The sequence below is a fragment of the Heteronotia binoei genome, chromosome 14 (assembly GCF_032191835.1).
Source record: "Heteronotia binoei isolate CCM8104 ecotype False Entrance Well chromosome 14, APGP_CSIRO_Hbin_v1, whole genome shotgun sequence".
NCBI lineage: Eukaryota > Metazoa > Chordata > Lepidosauria > Squamata > Gekkonidae > Heteronotia > Heteronotia binoei.
In genome coordinates this window covers 34,898,984-34,923,984 of record NC_083236.1, presented here as the reverse complement: position 1 = coordinate 34,923,984, position 25,001 = coordinate 34,898,984, and the positions used below count along the sequence as shown (strand labels likewise).

General features: G+C 44.9%; 1 protein-coding gene across 1 annotated transcript; it reads left to right on the top strand.

Moving 5' to 3' along the window:
* Window positions 1–3,512: 3,512 nt before the first annotated feature.
* On the top strand, window positions 3,513–24,626 carry LOC132582479 (dipeptidase 3-like). Its single transcript, XM_060254068.1, has 10 exons — window positions 3,513–3,614; window positions 4,266–4,392; window positions 8,825–8,954; window positions 11,581–11,728; window positions 12,958–13,027; window positions 15,302–15,478; window positions 17,418–17,505; window positions 18,178–18,253; window positions 21,759–21,894; window positions 24,407–24,626. The coding sequence occupies exons 1-10, from the start codon at window positions 3,589–3,591 to the stop codon at window positions 24,521–24,523; spliced, it is 1,095 nt and encodes a 364-aa protein (XP_060110051.1). The 5' UTR covers window positions 3,513–3,588; the 3' UTR covers window positions 24,524–24,626.
* Window positions 24,627–25,001: the final 375 nt, after the last annotated feature.

Sequence of the window (25,001 nt, the reverse complement as noted above, 5' to 3'; positions counted from 1 at the left end):
CCCTCCCTGCTGTGGGTGAACATTCTTTTCTGTCAGTTGAGAGAAGTAACTGCTGCTTTTTGCCGCACAGAACGTGTTTTCTCTCTCAGCTTAATTTTTGCTTCACTGTATATAGTTAATAAACAATGTTCAATGTTACTAAAGCAAATGCGTGTACTAAATGATATGATTATACATTTGACTCATCTACAGACTCTGCTATAGAAGAAGAGGTGGAATATCCTGTGCCTGGTGAGTGAAGGGATATTGCCCCATAAAGAGGATTAGTTGGCACACTTTACTCTGCTATGGTAAGACCTCACCTAGAGCATTGTGTTCACCTTTGGGCACCACAATTTAAGAAGGATATAGACAAGCTTGAACATATCCAGAGGGGTCTGCTGACAAAGTCCTATTAGGAAAGGTTGAAGGAACTGGGTATGTTTAGCCTGAAGAGGAGACAACTGAGAGGTGATATGATCACCATTTTCAAGTACTTGAAGGGCTATCATATAGAGGATGGTGAAGAATTGTTTTCTGTTGCCCCAGAAGGTTGGACCAGATTGAAATTAAATTAAAAGAATTTCTGGCTAAACGTCAGGAAGAAATTCCTGACAGAGCGGTTCCTCTGTGGAACAGGCTTCCTTGGGAGGTGGTGGGCTCTCCTTCCTTGGAGGTTTTTAAACAGAGGCTTGATAGCCATCTGACAGCAATGCTGATTTCTGTGAATTAGATCATGAGGAAGGCAGGAAGGGTTGCATCAGTGCTTGGTTCTTGTGCCCTTTTCTTACTAGCCCAGGGAAATGCTGATTGACGCTTTGGGGTCAGTCAGCAATTTTTCTCCTGGCCATTTTGGCAAGGGATCCTGGAGGTTTTTGCCATCTTCTGGGCATGGAGCAGAGGTCACTTGGGATATATGTGTGTGTGTGTGGGGGGGGGGGGAGATATTTCTGAATTTCCTGCATTGTGCAAGGGGTTGGACTAGATGACCCTGGAGTTCCCTTCCAACTCTGTGATTCTTTGAACTTTGCAACAGATGTGTTTCCATCTGGGTTTACTGCCAGGAAGGATCACATGCTCCTGTTGTTCTGCAGCATATGTAAAATGGAACTGTTCAGGAGGATGAACAAGTGAATAAGCTTGTAGTTATCATCTGCGGAATTTAAAGTAGTATTCATTGTGCATATTGTGCAGTTTCACTGAGTTTTTCCGCAACATTCTCAAATTTTGTAACCCAGTTTTATTACTCTGTGTATTATGTGTAACATTGCACTACATCTGCGAACAAGGAAAGAACAGTTCCACCTCCTCTGGCTAAGCAAACCCTGATTCATATGTCCTCCCCCAGTGAGATAGGGTTGCCAGCCTCCATGAGGCACCTGGAGATCTGGAATTACAACTGATCTCCAAACTACAGAGATCAGTCCCCCTGAAGAAAATGGCTGCTTTGGAGATTTGACTCTATGACATGTCTCCGTCCCTTCCCTCTCCAAACCCTTTCCAGGCTCCACCCCCAAATCGCCAGGAATTTCCCAACCTGGAATTGGCAGCCCTAATCAGCTCTGTCTTATGTAGTATGGCCTCTGAGGCCTAACTACATCTTTTCCTGGTTACGGTTGAGTCCACTCTGTGTCCATCCCAGGTCCTGTCAAACTGGAGTTCCCTGTGAAACTTACAGTTCAGACCGGGACTGGACTGCCATACATGGGAGGAGAAATTCCCTCTGCAAAACGGGGCCACAGTGATTTACTGGGAACATACATCAGGACATGCCAACCTAGCCCTGATCCCACACTCAGAAAAGTGGCCTTCAAATAAGAGAGGAAACTGGGAAAGGAATCTTGCTGCCTGGGATAGTTTTCCTGCAGTGGAAAACGTGTTTGCTCTTTATCCTTTCAATTAAAAAAAAGTAAATGAGGCCCTGACCTGGATAGCCCAGGAAAACCCGATCTTTTCAGATCTCAGAAGCTAAGCGGGGCTGACACTGGCAAGTACTTAGATGGGAGACCTCCTTGGAATACCAGCAGTTGGAAGGCAGAGGCAGGCTTTATTCAAACATTTCCTTGAATATTCTCCAGGGCCTCTGTAAGGGTCAGTCACCAGAGCGCACCATGACTTCCAGGCACACTCACACATAATTACCCCTCCCCTGCAAAGGCAAATGAGTGCAGAAGTAGAGAAGGAAGTACCTTGTGAGCAGGGCTTTTTTTGTAGAAAAAGTCCAGCAAAACTCATTTGCATATTAGGCCACACCCCCTGGCATCACCATTGTTTCACACAGGGGTTTTTTGTAGAAAAAAACCCAGCAGGAGCTCATTTGTATATTAGGCCCACCCTCTGATGGCTCCATTTTTTTTACACAGGGCTTTTTTGTAGAAAAAGCTCAGAAGGAACTCATTTGAATGTTAGGTCACACCCCCTGACACTGGAACTGTGTTCCTGTGCGTTGCTGCTCAAAAAAAGCCCTGCTGTGAGCAACTTTTCAAAGAAGCAAGACATCACTTTCAAAGTATAAAGCTGGACACTCATTAGAGATATCATGGTTATTACCCAATCAAATTAAATTTCTTCATGCCAACTTTATTCTAATTCTTGAATGCCAGCCCAGTCTTACAAATGTTCCAGACAGCATTCCAGCTGCTTCCCAGCTGTGCACTCTGCACTCATGTCACAACAAGGATAAATATATTTCCTCACTCTGCACACATGGAGCTTCATGCTGTTATTTGTGCCTACTAAACATCTGTGAGAATCCAACGCAAAAAAAATGTGGAGGAAGTGCCTTAAAATATATCATTTTCATTATACAGCATCATTACTGATGGTGCTTTCAAGGTGCACGTTTTGGAAGGTTACTGGGGCCATATCATCAAAAGCTGTTAAAAATTTATTTGCTTACATACATCATTCACAGCCCATCATTCTCAATGAGATTCAAGGAGAATTACATTTTTAAAAGAAATGGAAGATGAACCCCACGGTGTTCTGCACAACCAGAAGTTTCCAAGGGAAGCCTGATGCACAAAATGTTATGGCAGCCTAGCCCAGACTACCTCATCCATTTCAGAAATGGCTCCTCTCTCATCACTACCTCCCTGGAGATGAAAGCTCACTTGAGGCCTCCTACGTAAACACCGAGCATTTATATAAATAGAATTGGTGGGATGTCAGCTATTTTCTGACAGGGAGATAGAGTCTTTTTAAAAAGGGGCTTCATTGTGCTTCTTTAAAATGGGATCTCGGTGTGCTTTCTATGTGGGAAGAAAGCATCATGGTGATGAAAAAGCGATATAAGATGAAAGTTACTGGAGCACCTTCTGTTTCTGGGATCCAGCCAAACATTTTTGTCTATAAACAAGCCTACAGATTGACAAGACTTCCCTACCTGGGATAGGCATACATCTTTCCCTACAATTTATTATTTTCTAACGTTAACCTTGTATGGGAGATCAAAACACCAGCTGTAACTAAACTCCAGCATCTATCTGCTGACTTAACATGCTTGTGAACTCCAAGAGGGTTCTGTTGAAGTTGCTTCTGTGGTGTTTGATCCTCCTTTTGGATGCTCTTCGGAGTTGCAGGGCTGAGAACGAGAGGGCGAGGGAGCTCATGACGCAGGCCCGCATGATTGACGGGTATGTAAAAATATCTTGCTTCGTCTCACAAATGCATCTGGATCAAAACACTCCACTTTGAACCCCAATGCATTCAAACTCTGCCCACAAAGAGAACAAAACAAGTGGGAGTCCCCTGAGACTTGCGTGTGGTGGGGAGGAAATCCCTAAAAAGCAGGAGGCTATTGTTAGTACTTGAATGGGAGACTACCAAGGGGACCCAAGGTTGCTATGCAGAGACAGGCAATTGCAAACCATCTCTGCTCACTCCTTGCATGAGTTGATTGCAACATGATGGCACTTAATTATTATTAATTACTGTAGTGCAAAAAAAAAAATGGATCAAATCCAGACTTGAGAATAGGACATTTGATGAGGTGAAACTTTTCATCAGGGTCTAGGGTGGCAAGGTCTGAGTTGGAAAATACCTGGAGACTTTGGAAGTGGATCCAGGAGGGGGCAGGTTGGAGAGGGAAGGGGCCTCAGCATGGTCCAATGCCGTAGAGTCCAGCTTCCAAAGCAGCCATTTTCTCCAGAGGAACTGATCTCTGCCAGCTGGAGATCAGTTCTTAAAGCAGGAGGTCTCCAATCTCCACTTGGGGGCTGGCAACCTCTCAGGGTCAAAGGACGCCTATCAACGTGGTGATTTTGTTCTGTCTTTATATTGTTCAGACACAATAATCTTCCCTTGAAGCTGAGGCAGCTCTACCAAAACAAGCTGAGCAAAATTGATCTAAGAACCCTTACCACCACACACACAAACATCCAGAAACTCCAAGCTGGCCTGGTTGGAGCTCAGGTAGGCACTGTGGGGGTTGAAATTAAGGGTGCACAGTCGGCAATGGATGGCTCCAGAACCAAATGTGGCTCTTTAAAAAAGGAAGTGAAGATACAGTGGAGTGGAGGGTAGATAAGATGCTACAATAACCAGTGCAGGAAGGAAATGGCAAAAGGGGTTCCTTAGAGATGTTTTACAGGAAGACAAATGATGGAGGTGCACAAGTGTCAGTAATGCAAATGAGAACCATGCATAGATAACACCAGTGCATTAAAACTATTGTTCAGGGGTGCTCCAGTGTACATTGATTTATTTATTGGGTTCAGTAATACAGACTTCTGCCAAATTAATCAAAGGTTGACTCTCGTTAATGATCATTCAAACTGACTAAGTATGGGGAAATCTCATCTTCACTCAAACCAACCAACCTTTAATTTATTTATTTATTGATTTATTTATTGGGTTCAGTAATACAGACTTCTGCCAAATTAATCAAAGGTTGACTCTCGTTAATGATCATTCAAACTGACTAAGTATGGGGAAATCTCATCTTCACTCAAACCAACCAACCTTTAATTTATTTATTTTTATATTTATTTATATTTACATTTATATCCCGCCCTCCCCGCCTAGGCGGCTCAGGGCGGCTAACAACATTTCACATATTTAACAAAGGATAAAACTTTAAAATTTAACAATTAAAGAAATTAAACATAAAAACCAGTTAATTAAGTTAAAATATTTAAAATACATAATTCATTACATAGAATAAATCTGGCAGCAGTAAACTTGTTTGGCGCTGGTTCTGCCAGTTTAGATGGTTCCATAATCGTATAGTAGATGGCGGCTCCTTATTCTTAGCAACTCAGCAGATATCAGCATAGGCTTGCCTAAAAAGAGCGGTCTTGCAGGCCCCGCGGAACTGGTCAAGGTTCCGCAGGGCCCGCACTTCCTCCGGGAGCTGATTCCACAGGGCCCGCACTTCCTCCGGGAGCTGATTCCATGGCATACAGAGTGAGCTAAGACAAAGTACTCTGAGGAAGTTTCTATCTGGGATATTATTAATTTTTTCAAAGTCTTTATGTGCAGAGGTACAATTAGCATCATAATCAGTTTGATCAGAGAAGAGGAGAAATGTTTAGGGACAGATTATTTAGCATCTGTGGTGAGATAAGAACCCTGCCTCCAGTTCATGCTAATTCTTGGCCCGCAGTGTGAAGGGAACAGATGATGATGTCCCCCCCCCCCACATGCCTTTTCAAGTACTAGAACCAGCTGTTTCATAGGCATATAGAGGGGAAGCAGAATTGCCTGGTGCCACAGTGCCACGGTCTCATGGCATTCTTAAATAGCCAAATCCATCTCTGAAACAGCATTGGTATCCACAGGTCAGACCTGCGCATGCTGTAACATCTAGTTTGGCTCAGGGTGAGGATTTGAACCTTCCTCTTCAGCTGCAAACTGAAAACTCCCTCAGTCTGCTCTGCTAAAGTCACAGCTGAGCTTAAAATAGTTCCATCTCAAGCTTTATCAGTTTTTTTAAAAAAAATAACTCGGCATTATTTGGAAGAATCTGCTTTGACTTTGATCCCCACTCCCTCTGGGCTGGATCTGGATCCAACAGCATGATACCTTCACACTCATGGCTGGAAACCAGCCTGTGCCGCTGTTTTCCTGTAATTCCCCACCATCTGCGCAGATTGTGATTGGAAAGCAGAGTGGGCTGAAGCAGTTAGCGCTTCTGAACTGTGTTCTGAGCTGTGTTCAGAAACACGGAATGGTGCCGCCGACAGCTTGCTTCCCCAGCCGAGCCACCCAAGCAACTAACTGAGGCAGCACGCCAAGGGGACACGGCCTGATCCTGTACACCTTCAGATCTGTTAGCAAGTTGATATGTTGTCAGTGCCTGTGAAGACTATGGTCAGCCGTTCACAATGTAAAGGTGCTTACCTATGTTTTTGTACGTTAAGAGATAGTGGAATCACCACTCAAAAAAATTAGCAGAGGAGCAAAGTCTTCAAATTCTAAAGTTGGTAAAGATTCTTAGATTTGGATCTTTTGGCCTACAAAAAAAAATTGTAAGCATCTTTACCTTGCTAATGGCTAACTGTAGTCTTTTCAGGCAATGACAACATATCGACTTGCTAGTAGATCTGAAGAAGGCTTTTTCAAACAGGAAGAAGGAAACCAGGCACCTGTTTTCAGTTTAGATACCTAATGTTCCTATACACCAGCAGCATGGAAGGGGAATGGGCCCTGCCTTTCAGAGCCATGTTGCCACTGGGCAGGTCCACACTGAGCGCATGGATGGTGGCTGCAGGGGTTTGTTGGGCAGCCAGCCAACAGCTGCGTGAGAAGGACCAACAGGCAATATACTTTGCTTGGGAGAACAAAATACTGTGAGCCAGCCCAGGTGCCCATTCCCCTCACACCTGCCCCAGTCCCTGAACTGAGTCATCAAGATGTGTCCCTCAAGAAGGAGCTCTCAACTATGTATCCCTTTGGCAGATTAATTTTTGGAAACACCAACAACAATGACTCGCTGGTTTAAAAGTCCACCAATCACTTCCCAAGGTCAGGGCAGGAGGTTATAGGGTTCCTGGCTGCCTGAAGGAAATAATTTCCTGTCCCTTTTGGGACGTAATTTACCAGGTGATGTAATTTATCTGCATGCCATGGAAAGATTCAACTGGCTGCTTCCACATGTTAAACTCCTATTAGAGGGACAGGGCATATTAGCCCTCAAGTAGGTTTGCCAACAGGCCTGGAGAAAAATAAGTTCCTTGGGTCTCTGAGCTGTATTCAGGACTACAAGTGTATACTGGTTAGAGCATCAGGCTAGGATGTGAAAAACCTGATCTGGATAGCCCAGGCTAGCCTGATCCCATCAGATCTTGAAAGCTAAGCAGTGTCAGCCTTGGCTAGCATTTGGGAAGGCAACCTCCAAGGGATACCAGGGTCATGAGCCAGGCTATAGCAAACCACCTCGGAAGCATCTCTTGCCTTAAGAACAACTCTAGCTCACCACCTAGTGGTGTGTAATGCTAAAATAACTAGAACTTCTGGCTTCCAGACAATCTTAGGATCTCCTGGCTATTCTACACACACACAGGGCCATGCAATAATTAACAAATTAGTGGGAAACCTAGATTTGAATCCCCTTTCTATCATGGAAGCTAACTTGGTGACCTTGAGCCATTCACTCTCAATCAGCCTAGCCTACTTCAAGGATGATTGCAGACAAGATAGGGGAGGGAAGAACCACGTTGGAAGCTACTTCGGGTCCCCATGGAAAAGAAAAGCAGAGAATAAATACCTAATTTGATAAATGAAGTCAGAATGCTCTTTCTGCATAGTGCTGCCAACACTGGGTTGGGGAATTTTTGCAGATTTGGGGGTGGAGTCTGGAGAGGGTGGGGTTTGGGGAGGGACCTAAGTGAAGTATCACACTATACAGCCCACCCTTCAAAGCAGCCGTTTTTCTCTAGGAGAATGGGCTCCATTGTCTGGAGATCTGTTGTAATTCTAGGTGTGAAAAACCTCAGCTTGAGACCCTGGAGAGCCGCTGCCCGTCCGAGAAGACAATACTGACTTTGATGGACCAAGGGTCTGATTCAGTGTAAGGCAGCTTCATATGTTCATATGTTCTAGAGATCTCCAGGCCCCACCTGGTAGCTGGCAACACTGCCTCCCAGTCTAAGGTTGCCAGCAGGCCTGGAGAAAATTATGTCCCTTTAACAGAGTCATCATGTCTGGAAATGAAGATTCCCGTGGCATAGAGGTAAATAAAATCCCCAGGTATTTACAGATCAAACTGATATTAAAGGGACCAGTTTAAAAATTGGCAGCCTCATCTCAGTCTCCTCTTGCCACCCTTCCCAAAAGTAACTAGCCCGCTAGCTTTGGGAGTCCTGCTGGAACAAGGTATCTTCCTGGGTTCATGCATCCTTTGTGCCAATTCAAAATGTTTCTGTTCACCCAAGTTTTTAATTCAGAGGTTGGTCTTTTCACACCATTTGAATGTGCTTTTAGTCTGAAAACTAATATTCTAAGCTACTCAATTGTCTATGTTTTTATGTTGTGGGTGGCTTTTTCATGCTGGATTTTAATTAATAACTTTTAATCTTTGCTTTTATTATGTTTTATTTTGTAAAGTGCCTCAGGTGTGTTTCCTGAAGAGGTGGCATAAAAATGTCCTTAAAAATAAATAATTTGTTTCACGCACACTTTAATTAGGGTTTTGTAGGCTCCTATGCTTGTCTCTTGTAGTTGTTTTATGGATATTTGTGATTTTTTTTTAAAAAAGCCTCTTTTTATCACAAAGAGTTTTTGTGATTTTATTTTCAGTTTATACATAACCCGTCAAGAGGGCTATTTGCTGCAAAAAGTCAGGCTGTACATTTCTCAAATAAATAAATGAAAATTACTTTTCATCCCCACCCCTCCACACCAGGTTTGGTCTGTGTTTGTCCCCTGTGGTGCTCAGAACAAAGATGTCGTTCGTCTAACCTTGGAGCAGATTGACATCATCGATAGGTTGTGTAAAACCTATGACGAATTTGAGATGGTGACATCGTCCCAAGGTAGCAAGTCCTAACCACTCTTTATATTCATGGTGCCTTTAGAGTAATGCTGTAAGCTGCAAAAGGCTATTTCTGGGTAGACAGATACTCAGAAACACTGTTTTCCATTATCTGACTCAATTAAGCTTGCCACTTATAACACGTCTTTGTTGTGGCTGATTCCACATAGTTGTTTTTCTCTGTCTTTGCTTCCAGATTGGAGTGCTGTTTTGGGGGACAGACATATGATGCTGCCCTCTAATCATCCACTCTCCAAGTTTTCTCTGTCTTCAACACGCTCCTTTTCCAATTGGGTTTAGTTCTTTTCAGAAGAAACACTGCCCAAGTGTTTTAGCACACCATCTGCATGGAAAGACATGTTTCCAACAATTCCATTAGGGCTACCAGCCTTAAGGCAGGGCCTGGGGATCTCCTGGAATTACAGTTGATCTCCAAGCTACAAAGATCAGTTCCCTTGGAGAAAATGGCGCTGTCTGAGGGCTGATTCAGTGGCATTGTACCCTGCTGAGGTCTGTCCCCATCTCAAAACCCAGCCTTCATAGGTTCCACCTCCAATCTCCAGGAATTCCCCAGCCTGCTGTTGCAACTGTAAGACTGATTCCCCACTAGCCTTGTCCCCGTCTCATACTCAGCTTCTGTTCAATTCTGTTGCTCAAGCTCCCCAGGGGCTGCAACTCGCTCCACCTCTTTTGTGCAGCAAGCAGAAACCAGTTTTTAGAGGACCTTGCTTGCCGCATGAAAGAGGTGGAGTGAGTTGCAGCCCCAGGGCAGCTTGTGCAAAATTGGACAGAAGCCCCATAGAGAAGAGGAGTGTGAGACCTGGACAAGGCTGGTTGGGAATAGGTCCAGGTTCCATCCACATTGGTACCATTTCCCCCTGTCAACCACGTACAGCTGCCATTTCCCCACTGTGCCACCGGAGGTCTTAAAAAAAATCCTCCAGCTGTGCAGTGGAGAAAATGGCAACTGACAGACCTGGACAAGGCTGGTTGGGAATAGGTCCAGGTTCCATCCACATTGGTACCATTTCCCCCTGTCAACCACGTGCAGCTGCCATTTCCCCACTGTGCCACCGGAGGTCTTAAAAAAATCCTCCAGCTGTGCAGCGGAGAAAATGGCAACTGACAGACTGTCCACTCCTAAGCAGATGCTCTGTTGCTAATGCAGATGGTTCTGCATTTGCAGCAGCAAAGATTACAAAACAGAGAATCCTCACCAAGTGGGCACAGCCTATGGTCCTACATCAGAAAGAAAGAATTCCTTAACATGTTAGGGTGAGTTAACATTATCAGCTTTTATTGGCTTTATGCTGCTATAGTTGTAATTCATTCTCCAAAGAATCCTGGGAAATATGGTTTGACAAATGGGGAATCTGCAAGGGCCTGAGGGAGTCACTTCATTTTCTCTGTGTCACCTTCCCCATGCTTTTTCCTCCTTCTCTCCTCCTGACAGCCTCCATAGCCTCTCCCCTTTCCCTCCTTCCTTCTTTCATTCCCACTCACAACCACCTTTCCTTTGATCTGCTCTCCCAGTCATAGTCATTGCCACACCTGGGGGAATTATGAAAATTGCATGGTAATAAATTTCCCAGCTGGAGGAAAGTTGGCATGGTATAGTTTGATCTTGTTCAGTCTTGGAAGTGAAGCTGGGTCAGTACTTGGAAGGGAAATTTCCAAGGAAGACTCTGCAGAGGCAGGCAGTGGCAAACCACCTCTGCTTCTCACTTGCCTCAAAAGCCCCTTGCTGGAATCCTCATAAGTGATCTGTGGCTTGATGGCACTTCACACACAAACCCAAGTTGCCCAACGGTTGCTGCTGGGGTTGACCCTGATGAGTCCTCCTTCCAGGTCAGAAAGGAACTGGGAAGCCAAAATATCTCTGAAAAGGGCCCTACCTCTGTCTTTTACTGACAGAAACCATGGTTTGAAGACTGGCAATAGTGTAGTAGTTGCCTAAAGATAAAAAAGATAGTCCCCTGTGCAAGCACCAGTTGTTTCCAACTCTGGGGTGATGTTGCTTTCACAGTGTTTTCACCGCAGACTTTTTAAGGGGTGGTTTGTCATTGCCTTCCCCAATCATCTACACTTTCCCTCCAGGAGGCTGGGTACACATTTTACCGACCTCGGAAGGATGGAAGGCTGAGTCAACCATGAGCCGGCTACATGAACCCAGTTTCTTCTGGGATTGCACTCAGGTCATGAGCAGAGCTTGGGCTGCAGTATTGCAGCTTACCACTCTCCGCCAGTGGGCTCTTATAAGTAGTTGCCTAAGAACCCCTCAAAATAGCCACTGAGATCTCAGGGACATTCACTTCTTGGGTACTGGTGCTGCTTCTATGATGGTTGTGTGCGTGTGTGTGTTGATTTCACTTTTTCCTGCAAACCTGGAGCTTTTCTCAGATTTGCTGCTGGCAAGGTGCTCAGAATGTTGGTCCTTAGCACTTTTGCAGAGTGTTAACTGTCGTGGACCTTATTAAAAGGGAATGACTGCCATGCAACCATATTCATTCTATGTAACAAGATGTCCATAGTTACCGCATACCCATATACGGTAGTTAGATGCTCCGTTCATGTTCTTCTGCCATAATGTACCTTTTGAACCTTGCATCTGAACTTTTTAAATCCAGGCATTGAAAACCTTCCAAATGATAAGATAGCTTGCTTGATGGGCATCCACGGGGGTCACTCCATCGACAGCAGTCTTGCAGCTCTGAGGATATATTACGAACTGGGCGTCCGATACATGGCACTAACAAATGCCTGCAACACACCCTGGTAACTCCTTCAAGCAGATAGTCCTCATTTTTTTCTCCATCAGCTTTCTATATCCTTGGGAGCTCCACATGAATCTATGGGGCACACCTAGGTTTACTGAATGTAAACAAATTTGCTGAATGCAGCAAATAGTTTCCTAGAAAAATAGCATGAAAGGGACTAAAGCCTGTTCCCCTCATCTGCTTCATGAATCTACAAAAGCTGAACTAAAACAACTCAATTTCCTTCCCCCCCCCCTCAAAAAACCCCCTGGTTTTCTTTTTGTAATTCTCTAATTTGATCGTGCACACAGGTCATGATCTTGGCAAATTTTTTAGAGCCAGTCCTCTGCAGGTTGCCCTCTGTCTTCCAAATGAATTGATCCCAAGCGATTCTTAAGTTTGGCAGTTTGCAGGAGGTTCATGTGGCTCGGTCCCCATTTTAATCTTAGGCTTCCAGAGACTTCCCAAATGGTTCCCTCCCAAACTTTGTTCACTAAAGCATTAAAGGGAAAATGTTTTTGAAGGTTTAGGCTTCCCATCCCAGTGTCTCTCTTTCTCTCTCTTTACATCTCATATTAATTTCATTTCAGTCTGATGATCCCTTTCTTTATTTTGTTTGCATGCAGCACTGAAATCCATTTTTTTTGCACTTGGGATGCTGCTATTTGCCTCCTCTCCAATCCCCCTTTCAAGTCAATACCAGCAGGGTACTTAACTTTGGGCAGCTCCTTTTAAACTTTCCCCCATCATTTTTTTTTAAATTCAGAGAACCAAGACTAGTAATAGTCTCCTATTGCTAGACTCATGGCTCTTGCAAAAAAATTTTTTTTCTAAAGAGGTGGAAATAGAACTTTTACACCGATGAAGGGGGAAGATGGTGGATAGTACAGAGTGGGTGGAACAACTTCAATATTGGTGGGGGGAGTGATCTTTGAGGGGTGTCAAAAGAACAGGGGGAAGTCTGAAGGAATCTGTACACTTTTGAATTACCTTAAGCTTGGAAGCAAAACAATGGGAAAACCGGCACAAAATCACTTTCAGGAACCCCAGGGAAACAGCGACCAGAAAACTAACTGGTGCTGAAGGGAGGAAAATCAATGCAGAATGAGAAAGAAAACCCAATGGGCATCACAGTAAAAGCAAGGGAAAACACCCATGCATAATAGGCCATAGAGTGGTCACTAAAGTCCACCTTATGATTCTTCTTAGATCTTGTCTGTGTGAATAATTGGATATTTCTTTTTTTAGGGCACAATCAGCCGTACAATCAGAGAACCACTTGCATCCTGACACTAGTGGCTTGAGCTCCTTTGGCATTGTAAGTAAAAATATACCTTTTGCAACATAGTCAACTCTGATTAGCATCCAAAGTATCTTACCTCCTGCAACAATCAAATATTTCTTGATACAAGCAAGGACCCAGGAGACTGGGGGGAAGGGGTTCCACCCTTCTCCCCAGAGCTCACTAGCTCTTTCAACTTTGGTCTTGTCTTTCACTCATCCTTCAGAAGGTCCTGAGAGAAATTGTAATGGAGGAGGAATCACACTTCTTCTTCCCCTCTGCTTTTTTTTGCTCCCCCTCAAACTCTGGCCTCCAAGCCATCTGCTTCTCTGATACTCTGATCACCCTTTGCCACCTCCCCTGCCACTCCACTTGCCCACCCCCTCCCCATCACTGGGGCCTCCTGTCCACATCCCTGTCCACAGGAGCCAGTTTGGTGTAGTGGTTAAGTGTACTGACTCTTATCTGGGAGAACTGGGTTAGATTCCCCACTCCTCTACTTGCAGCTTCTGGAATGGCCTTAGGTCAGCCATAGCTCTCACAGAGTTGTCCTTGAAAGGGCCCCACCCAACCCACAGTGTGTTTGTTGTGGGGGAGGGAGATAAAGGAGATTGTGAGCCGCTCTGAGACTCTGGGCGTTTTCGCACTGACCTTAATCAGCAGCGAAGCCCCTCTTCACCGCGCAGGATCTGCGCGGATTTCGCACTAATTGCTGCGGAGCACCCGGAAGAGCCGGAAAGTCCCGCGGCTTTTGCGGCGCAAATGGAAACCGCCAAAACCAGTTTCCATTTGCGCCGCAAAAGCCGTGGGACTTTCTGGCTCTTCCGGGTGCTCCGCGGCAATTAGTGTGAAATCCGCGCAGATCCTGCGCGGTGAAGAGGGGCGTCGCTGCCGATTAAGGTCAGTGTGAAAACGCCCATTGATTCAGGGTGGAGGGTGGAATATAAATCCAATGTCATTGTTGTCGTCATCATCATCTTCTTCTGTTGCTCTGCCCTGCTCCCCACCGCTCCCTTTCCCACTACTTTCCCAGCCCAGTTGTGGGGGCCAGCTCTCCTTCCCCTGTTCAAAGGCAGCTCTGTGTCCTCCAGTTATCTTGGCAACCAACAGAGGAGCATTTTCTGCTCATGCACAAACAACACTAAACTATTTTGGGGAGATTTAACTCCTCTTCCTTCTTATAACTTTTCAGATTTTTCTGCAAACCTGGGGGTGTCCCCCAAGTTTGCAGAGGGAAAAATTCCCGATCTGTCAACATAGCCCCAAACTGCAGATGCAAATATCCGTAAATGGGGCTGTGTTGACTACATCTAAGAACACATTTGCTCTTCAAGCCACTTCTACCTGTGTGCCTGAGTCATGAGGAGAAAATATGAACATGAGTCTGGGAGGGATGAGGTCTGTGTAACAAGTGAACTGCCTCTGATCACTATTGCTGTTCTTACATGTATGTGTCCTAATCTGAGATTCCTAAAGTGCAGATGCAATCCTGGGAGTTTTGCTTCTGCCTCTGATCAGCTCTCTATTACAAAGATGCACATCTCTTTTCTGTAGATGCTCCACCCATCAGCAGGCACTTTCAGGCTGCAAGTTGAAAAAAATATCTATACCTGAGAAGGTGTTTTAGTGGAATACATGTTAAGCATGATGTTTGGCCAGAGGAACAAAATGGATGAGGCCATTCAATAATGTTACAATGTGTAGGGGGAGGTACCCAGTGACACTCATGGGTGATAAATTCAGGATGGGATAAAGCAGGGCTTCTTTGGGGTGGGAACGCACAGGAGCGGAGCTCCACCTGGGTTGGCCATGGCTCTGGCTGGCACACTGGGAAGGCCCTGGGAGACATCTTTAAATGCCTCCCCAATGCAGCACCCTTCCCCAGTGTGCCCACTGTGGCAGGAGCACTGGGGAAGGCATGGGGGAGCTCCTGCTGGGTTTTTCCTACCCCAAAAAAAGGAGTCCTGGGATAAAGTGGAATACTTCCTTACTCAATGAACTATTAAATCATGAAATTTATGCCAGGGGATGCAGTGACTATGGATGTGGATGGCTTTCAGAGAAGATAGGACAGATTCATGGAAGAGTGATCCATCAATGGCTACCAGCTATGGTGACTAAATGGAATCTCCAAATTCAGAGGCAGTAAACCTCTGAATTGCAATACTAGAAGGCGACATCAGGGGATAGCCTTGGCCTTTGTGTCCTGTTGGTTGGCCCTCCAGGGCAACTGGTTGACTACTGTATGGCACACTAGGCTGATCTGCTTCAATAGGACTCTTATCTTCCTTTCTGTCCATGTTGTGCTAGAAAGTGGTAAAAGAGATGAATCGCCTGGGAATGATGATAGATTTATCGCATGCCAGTCAAGCAACTGCCATGGATGTCCTTGGAATCTCCAAAGCACCAGTCATTTTCAGCCATTCGCTAGCGCTTACGGTTTGCGAACACCCGCGTAACATTCCTGATGATATTTTGCAGCGCCTGGTGGGTCTTGTTTATTTCTCTAACCTTATGAGAAACTGTGCAAAAGAGGGTCATGGTAGAGGGCTAGGCTATGAACTCCCCTCTTCCCTTGCAAATTCAGTGGGAGGGAATGGTCCCTCTTTGGGCCAATTCCAAGAGTGCCCAGAGTTAATATGTTTCTTGGCCTGTTTTCTTTGTAACAGGAGGGCCCATAATGGCTTACAACAAATAAATACAGAGGGTTTAATTTTTAAAAAAATGTATACAGGAAACAAAACAAAAATGTGCAATATCCAAGGGATGGTCTAGAATCTAACAGGGCAGGAATTCAGGCCACTGCTCAGGGTAACCAACCTCCGGATCAGAGAGGAAGCTCTCCTGGAATTTCAACTGATCTTCAGCTGAGATCAGATCCCCTGGGTAAAATGGCAGCTTTGGAGGCTGGACTGTATGATATACCATTGAGTTTAGGAAGTCTCTCCCCTAGCACTGCCCTCAGTTCTCCAGGAATTTTTCAAACCACAGCTGGCAACCCTACCTGACCAGGCACAAGCCACAGGCTAGGAGAGCCAGCGCTAAGAGCCCTTTTGCTCTTGGGTCTTCATCTCATGCTTCCTGGCCACCCCCAAAATATATACCTGAGGCAGGAAGAGCAACAAAAGCACAGCTCAAATGGTGACGCCAGTTGCAGTGCCCCTCTTGATCTGCCTGCCCTGCCCAGATTCAAAGAGCCTTTTCTAAACATGAGTCAACATCATTTGAGAGCTGAAATTTGCTCCTAAATAATTCTTATCTATGACATTTGCTCTTGAAGGTACGCTGAAATATCGGCTGAATATGTTTTGACATCTCGTGACATTTGAGTTCCATATTCACTATGTGACAATGTGATAATTGCATATAATGGTATTCAGTATTTAGCATCAGGCACACAATGGCCTATTAATATTTGACAAATCCCAGAGTATTAGCTTTGTTGCAGCAAAACAGAAAAGCTGTCAGTGCAGTCCTGCAATTACTTCTGTAATAATTCCAGAGATGCAGCTGAATTAGCCTATTGTAGCGAAATAAAAGTCCAATACCACCTTAAAGACAATATCTGTTCCAGTTCAGGCTGCAATAACTATTGTCTTTAAGGTGCCACAGGACTAGGGTTGCCAGGTGTTCCCTGGCCCCTGGTGGGGGATGGGCAGTAAGTTTGCTAGATCCAGGCTGGGAAACTCCTGGAGATTTGGGGATGGAGCCTGGGGAGGACAGGGACCTCAGTGGGTACAAGCAGGGCTTCTTTTGTAGAAAAAGCCCAGCAAGAGCTCCTCTGTGCCTTCCCCAGCGGGCATGCTGGGGAAGGCTGAAGTCATCTGGGAGGCATTTAAAAATGCCTCCCCGTGTCTTCCCCAAACTGGAGCCCTGGCCAGCCCAGGTGGAGCTCTGCTCTTGTGCGCTCCCGCCCAAAAAAAGCCCTGGGTACAAGACCATAAATTCCACCCTCCAAAGCATCCATTTTCTCAAGGGGAATTTATCTCTGTTATCTGGAGATGAGCTGTAATTTTAGGGGATCCTCAAGTCCCACTAAAAGGCTGGCATCCCTACACTGGACTTTTGTTTTATTCAATTGATCCAGTGCAAACCCATTAATTTTAATGGATTAAGACCGGCATAACTCTGCACAGGATTGCACAGTTATCGTGGCAGAAGTTTTGTGGATTAGATTAGAGCCTCCTTCATCTGATACACAGTGTGCCCATGCCTCTCAACCAGGAGATATGTATAGGTATATGAATTGTAAACAATGGGATCAAAAGGTGATTAAATGCAAGAGGTCCAGCTTGTGACATTTTAATGTTAGGTTTGACTGAGCAGGTGCTAAGACCTGTGACAGCCCGTAACAGCAACAACAGGTTGCGCTATTACCTGTCACTGCTGAGTTCAGGAGCTATTCATTTTGTCCTTTTCCTTGTAGAGACAAAACAATGGAATTGTGATGGTCATATTTCATGGCAAGCCAGAAGACTGTGGAGGCAAAACTGTTGGTATTTCCACTGTAATAGGTTTGTTGCTACTCTGTACATTTCTCCAGTGTTGGGAAAGAGAGAGCAGGATTAGGGACTTGTGGATTCCTGTAGTTCAGATCTTCTTGCCACTTGGGCAGCAGGCATTCCTAACTCTGGCCTTTCGCCTACCACTCTGCCCAGTAAAGTGGGAAGCCTTCCTCCCCCCCACCCCCCCCCGAGGAGACTTCCTTCAGCTTAAGTGGCTTTTCCTTCAAGAGCCATTTCCTTCCTCCTGATGAAGAAGAGCCACTTTAAGTTGAAGGAAGGCTTTATACTATGCTGAGTGGAGCTGCTAGATACCTTTGTCTGATGATCATGTGGGAAACTCCTGGAGACTTGGGGGCAGTGCCTGGCAGAATATTTTTTTTTCGGAGGGTGGATCTTGGTAGGGATGTGACATCGCAATAACTGCATTCTAAACTGGGCCCATGTCTTTGACCTCCTTCAGATGCTACCAGGAGAGGTGTGAGAGCAACCATGTTGCTGTGGCTCCCGTAACACCACTGGTAATAAATGTGCCAGCCAAACCAATATATTGATTTAATTTATATTGCTCTCTGTCCTCTGAGCTTACATACCACACTGATCTGACATAATGCCATTCCCCCCCCTGACTTTTATGATACCCTTTCTCTGCAACGTATTCATTCATTCTGTTTTGTTCCTTAGAAAATCTTGACTACATCCGGAGCACTGTGGGTTCAGAAAACATAGGACTTAGCGGCGGCTACAACGGAGAGCTTCCGTTAGTAATGATTTAGAATTGTTCTTCATTCCTTTGCTCATTATCCTGATATGAGATCTGGTATGGGTAAAAAGTAATTGTGTTGTGTTTGGGGGGAGGGTCCAAAATGGACAATGACCATGGGGTGAGGGAATGATCACCACAGGACTCTGCCCTTTTAAAGAGCCACCACCCATCTTTCAGCTGGCTGGCAGTTTCCAGCAGGGCTTAGCTGGGCAGATCCGGGGGGGGGGGGCACTGGCCACTGAGGTAACTCCTCAACCCTCATGTTCCTCACAACAGGAAGGGGGGGGGGGACACATGACGTATAGCACTAATTTTAAGAGGATCTGGGAGGAGACCAGTGATGAGTCTTCTGGCTACCCACTCCAGGCTGTGCAGGAAGGATGTCAGAGAAAGGAGGAAGAACCAGATATCACCGAGAGCAGTTTGGTATAGTGGTTAAGTGTGTGGATTCTTATCTAGGAGAACTGGGTTTGATTCCCCAATCCTCCACATACCTCTGCTGATGTGACCTTGGGTCAGCCACAAGTTCTTTTAAGGCTGTTCTGCTCAGGGGCAGTTCTGGGAAAGCTCTCTCAGCCCCTCTTACCTTACAAGGGTGTCTGTTGTGGGGAGGGGAAAGGAATGAGATTTGTAAGCCACTCTGAGACTCCTTTGGGTAGCAAAGGGCAGAGTATAAATTGAATCTCTTTCTCTTCTTCTTGTTTCTGTCCCTCTGACATGATATGGGAAGGGCAGGGAGGGCCAGGATCCCATCCCTCTACAAATGTCACTTTTTAAACAATAGTTTGGTTTAAAACAAACTGTGAATGTAAAACCAACAAATGTGTGCAATGCGATGCATGCTTCAAAAGTGAGTTTATTCCCATGCCAGAATCAGTTTCTAAAAGCTCAATAACACATCTAGTTCTGCATTTCTATTTTTATCTAGAGAACTACACACATTGAAGCAATTTTCAGTGCACTTTAAATTGTTAGCATGTTCCTGGATTTGTGTCTATTCCCAAACCCAGACCAATTTCCTTCTCATGCAGCAGTGGATTGAGGAATTTGAACCAGACAAGAGGGTCGGTAATTACCGTTTTAGTAGTAATTATCAAAAACTGTAGAATGCCATACAGAGTGATTAGCAAACATTTTGACAGAGTGAAGGGCAACTAAAGCAATATTTTCAAATCTTGCCTTTTTACTCCTCATTTTAAAAGAGCAAATGTTTCATCAGAAGACCCCCCCCCCATTTTATTAAAATTTCCAATTTGGAAGGCATTTATTTGATTTCTTTTTAGTCACCACTCATGTTGTAAGAACTTACAATATTAAAACCAACAAGGTAAAAATAACATAAAAACAAATAAATATAAAATACTAACTTTAAAATATTAAAATATGTGACTATCACCATACCCCTATTAAAGCAGCACAAACATGTGGTTACTCTCCAAAAGCCAACCTAAACAATTCTGCTTTGCATGCCCTATGGTAACTGAACAAGTCTGGCATTCGACAGTGTAGGTGCCACAACTGAGAGGCCCTTCCCCTGGACACAGCTAAGTGAGCCATCCTGGGGCCAGGCACCTGCAAAAGGCCTCTAGGAGAGGCGGTCCCATAGGTATGAGGGTCCCAGATCATTAAAGGCTTTAAAGGTTAACAACAACACCTTGAATTTAATCTGGAGACTAACTGGTAGCCAGTTCAGCTGCTGCAGACCTGGAATAATATGAGCTGAGTATGATGTTCCAGTCAGCAATAGGGTTGCTAACCCCCATGTCCCAGTGAGGGAATCCACTGGTTTTGAGGGCTCCTCTCTGCTGCAGACCAGCTGGCCAGTGGAGGAACCCCCTCCTCTAAATGGGGACATCATGTGGGGGCCGCAATGGTTTTTGGACAAACTCTATGGTTTAAGCCCAATTTAACCATAGGGTTTGCCCAAAAACCAGAGCGTCCCCCATGCAGCATTCCCAGTGCGATGATGTCATTTCTGGATGACATAATTGCTTCAGGGATGTAACCCATTCCCGGAATGCCCCCCAAATTCCCTGTCTGGCAGGCGAGAGGACCTGGCAACCATAGTCAGCAACCTAGCAGCTGAATTCTGGACCACCTGCAGTTTCAGAAGTGTTTTTAAGGGCAACCCTCTGTAGAGCAAATTACATTAGTCCAGTCATGTGGCAAACAGAAACCAGTTTTTAGATGATCTTTCTTGCTGTGTGAAAGAGGTGAAGTGAGAAGAGTGAGAGTGAGGGTAAGGCTAGTGGGGAATTGGTCTCTGTCTCAAAGTTCAGGCTGAAAGCCCAACTGAAAAAGGGTCCAAGGTAGATACCTCATCCAGGAAAACCTGGAGCTGCTCAGCCACTGCTTGCTCAATTACCTTCCCTAGAAAAGGTAGACTAGACGCTGGGTGGTAAGACTCCCTCCCTTCTATCCCTCGCCTTTCTGGGCCTTCTCTTGCCACACAGTTCTTTCTGCAAATAGCTGCTTTAATGGCAGTGGATCCATGGATAGATCCAGGGCTTTTTTTTTTTGTAGCAGGAACTCCTTTGCATATTAGGCCACACACACACCCTGATGTAGCCAATCCTCCTGGAGCTTACAGTCGGTCCTGTAATAAGAGCCCTGTAAGCTCTTATAGGATTGGCTGCATCAGGGCTGTGTGGCCTAATATGCAAAGGAGTTCCTGCTACAAAAACAACCCTGGGTGTTGATCTAATCCATGACTGGACTGGGGACTGAAAATAGCCCTGAGGCAAGTGGTCTCTATAAGACAGTGCTTCAGGGGCTGCTCACCTCAGTGGTGCCAACGGTAAGCCTTAGTTCACCCTCTTGCTTCCTCCTGTGAACTGGCAGCAGTGCTGGGCGAGACAGCTGGTGAGATGGCAGCACCAAGAACCATTGCTGAGGAAGGACTGGAGCCAAACGGCCCCTGAGGTGCTGGAAGAACGTCTGGGGCTCTTGTGTGCCCCATGGAACAAGAGAAGTCATGATTGTACTAAAAATATTATACTAAAAGTCATGCAATGTAAAAGGCATCTGTTTCTAGAAGCAAGTTGTTGCCTCCCCACCCTTTGGTTTCAGAGGGCTGATTGATTCATACACTACAAAGTCCATGTGTCTCCCATGAGGGGATTGTGGGTCCTGTCGATCAGGTATTCTCTGGGAGATTCCAGGGGTGTGCAGGGTCAATTTGGATCAGAATCTTGGCATGGAAGAACAGGGGATTTAAGTTCTCCCCATGCCCTTTCCTGATCTGAAATGACTTCAGATAGCAGCTGTTTCTTCTGTTGGGAAAACTGTGAACATACAAACTGAAATTTCTCATATGAATTCATGAAGACCTGGGAATTAAGATCTCACCATGGAGCTCCCAGACCACATCAGTTAACAAATTATTAAATTGACTTTGTAAAATGTGAATTGACCCTCATTTAACCTTTGCTCTGGTAGCCTCCCTCTTTACAATTTCAGAGACTTGGGGCAAATCATTCTCTGATTTCCTTACTAACAGACTCTCTGAAGGACTGGAAGATATTTCCAAATGCCAAACACTGATCCAAAAACTGCTGGACAAAGGCTGGAGTGAGGAGGAAGTGCGAGGCATTTTGAGAGAGAACTTCCTGCGTGTTTACCGTGAGGTGGAAAAAGTAAGGTTGAAAAATAGCATGGCAAGCCATGTTTGGGCCTGTTTTGGTTTTGTTCAAAGCCTTTCTTCACATTAAACAGGTAGGACCTGGAGTGCTTCTAGAATTATACTGCAGAGATCAGCTTTGGAGAGTGAGCTCTATGGAATACCAAAAAGTTTAGGAGAAACACAGGTCCTACACTGACCCACATTCCTGGTGACCCCACCCCCAGCACAACCTTCCTCAGGCATGTTCCAAATCTCCAGGAATTATCTGAACCAAAACTGGCAATCCTGATGACATTTCTGAGCTTTGTATTAGGTCAATATATCAAGAATAAAGCAAAACCATTAAAAGATAAAAAGAGACTAATGAAAGTAGGTGGGTAATGCCCTTGAAACCTGATGCTCTGAAATTACAAATCAGGGGGGGGAATGAATGTCCTGTCAGTGTACACAGATGACTCTGCTCATTTGACATTCTTGCAAGAAAATGACAGCAGCATTTTGAACGGTCTTAAAGAAATCTTGCAACATGGCTTCAGATACTCCTTTTAGCTGGGGTACTTAAAAATGAGCATTATCAGAAGAATGGAAACTTAATGGCTCAGATCTTGCCTAACATTTCCAAGAACAGTAGGTTTTCTGTCTGTAGAGCACTGACTCCCCATCTTTCCTTTCCTATCGCAGCCCCAAATTACTCCCCAGTGCTACTCCTGAGGGACAGGGGACTCCCAAGAATAGCCTGGGGGTGCGGGAGTTGGAGATCTACTGCAATAGCAGAGAACTGGCACAAATCCCCCCTCCCATCCACAGAACGTATAGGTTGGATCCATGCTGATGTTAGCTACTGGTGTACTTTTGGCAAAATAGTTGGGGAAAACATTTACTTCTGAATTGAGTTGAACTGCATGTTTGGCAGATAGCAATAAAAGGTTGGAACCTATGACCCTCTCTTTTGCTGAGGAACCTTCTTCTAAGTCTGGAGGAAAAATTCCTCCCCCTGAGCAAGACTGTTCCTGTAATGGAAAGCAGCTGTAGGATAAATGTCCAACAAAGTTATTTTAGATATTGAAAGGATAACACAATTCATTTCATGAATTCCTCCCCCACCCCTTTAAAAAAAATGTTTACTGCGGTAGGAGCAAGTCCCAAGAGGATGCAAGACAGGAAGCTTTAACAGGGCTCTGATGCTGCATTGGTTTGAGAGGCATGGTTAATAGTATGATGGCAACTTGAGTTTGTTTGATTCTGCCCCCTCCCTGCCCATTTCTTCCACTTTGTGACCAAATGAACAAAAATATATAACTTGAAAAAAGCAAATTGCTGAACATAGATTGCTGTTTATTTACATAGTGCAATTGGCATACATGGCTGCTTATCAAGTAAGGGGACTTTGGGGGTGGAGCCAGGAGACATTGGGGGTGGAGCCAGGAGCAAGGATGTGACAAGCATAATTGAACTCCAAGGGAGTTCTGGTCATCACATTTAAAGGGACTGCACACTTTTTTAAATGCCTTCCTTCCATAGGAAATAATGGATAGGAGCACCTTCTTTTGGGACTCATAGAATTGGATCCCCTGGTTCTATCTTTTTGAAACTTGGCGGGCATTTTGGGGAGAGGGAACATATGCTATACTGAAATTTGGTGCCTCTACCTCAAAAAACAGCCCCTCCCGGAGCCCCAGATACTCACAGATCAATTCTCCATTATTTCCTAGGGGAATACATCTCCATAGGGAATAATAGAGTTCCCAGCAGACATTTCCCTCCCCTCCCCCTGCTTTCTGATGACCCTGAAGCAGGGGGAGGGCCTCCAAACTGGGGGATCCCCTGCCTCCACCTGGGGATTAGGGTAAATAAGGAAACGTGTGGTGTGGAGTTTAGGCAAAGCAAGCAAAACACTGCGTACCAAATGAGTTTCAACTAAGGACTGTTTATTTGCTTTGAAGGACATTTAGAATTTCAGTTACAAAATGAATGAGTAAAGGAGTGCTTTCCACCTGGGGACTGGCAACCCAGCTACCCAACCTGCACAGCACCAGGAGGAGTTTGTTCAGAATTGCTTTTTTCAAAAATTTGGCAATTGAATACTATTATGCTACAATAATGTTACAGCAATATATCTTTCAGGTTATCTGAATTTTCAGCTTTCATTCTATTTTTAAAAGAAAGTAAATTTCTATCCCTTTTTGTTGCTGAGATATAAGGGAAAAGTCATGTGTGGACAGTTGGTGGGAACACAAGAATGAAGGGGGAAGAAAGAAAGGTAAAAGTAACAATGGATAAATGCAAGCTGACATACCTATTGTAATTAAACTTAATTGTGTGGTTTTACATTTTAAAAGAGGAAAGGATCAACAAAATTTACTCTTGGAAAGACGGTAGATAATCCTGATTAAGATTTGCGCAGGATTTACTTCCAAATACTATGTTTGGGTGAAGGGGGGATCGCTTTCCCTTTTATCATGTTCTAGACTCTGCAGACAAATGGCTTTTATCTTGTAGTTAGCTCTGAACTTCAATCCTTCTAGGTGCGGGATGCGAGTGCTGTCCAGAAACCAAAGGAAGCTGAAATTCCTCTGCGGCTGGTACAGAACAAGTGCCGCTTAGAGCTGAAACCTCCTCCTAGAATTTCTCTTTTAGATTGATATTGTCACCGGGACAATTGACAGTCTGATCTTTCGCTGCTGTTGCATCTCCATGGAAGTCCTGTTGAGAAAAAATAATAATAAATCCACCTTCCTAAGCAAATGAGCCCACTGCTGGGTCTGAGTATCTTTGGAGGTGATTGGGTCTCTATGAGGATGTAAAGGCTGAGGGTAGGATCTGAGAAGGTGAACATAATAATGGCCATGAGTGCAGAAGGCTTTCAAAGGGGGATTTGATACACTCAGGGCTTTTCTTGTAGCAGGAACTCCTTTGCATATTAGGCCACACACCCTGATGTAGCCAATCCTCCAAGATGATAGATAATCCTGATTAAGATTTGTGCAGGATTTACATCCAAATACTATGTTTGGGTGGGTGGGGGGAATCTCTTTCCCTTTTATCACAGGGGGCTCTTAATTACAGGGCCTACTGTAAGCTCTTGGGGGATTGGCTACATCATGGGTGCGTGGCCTAAAA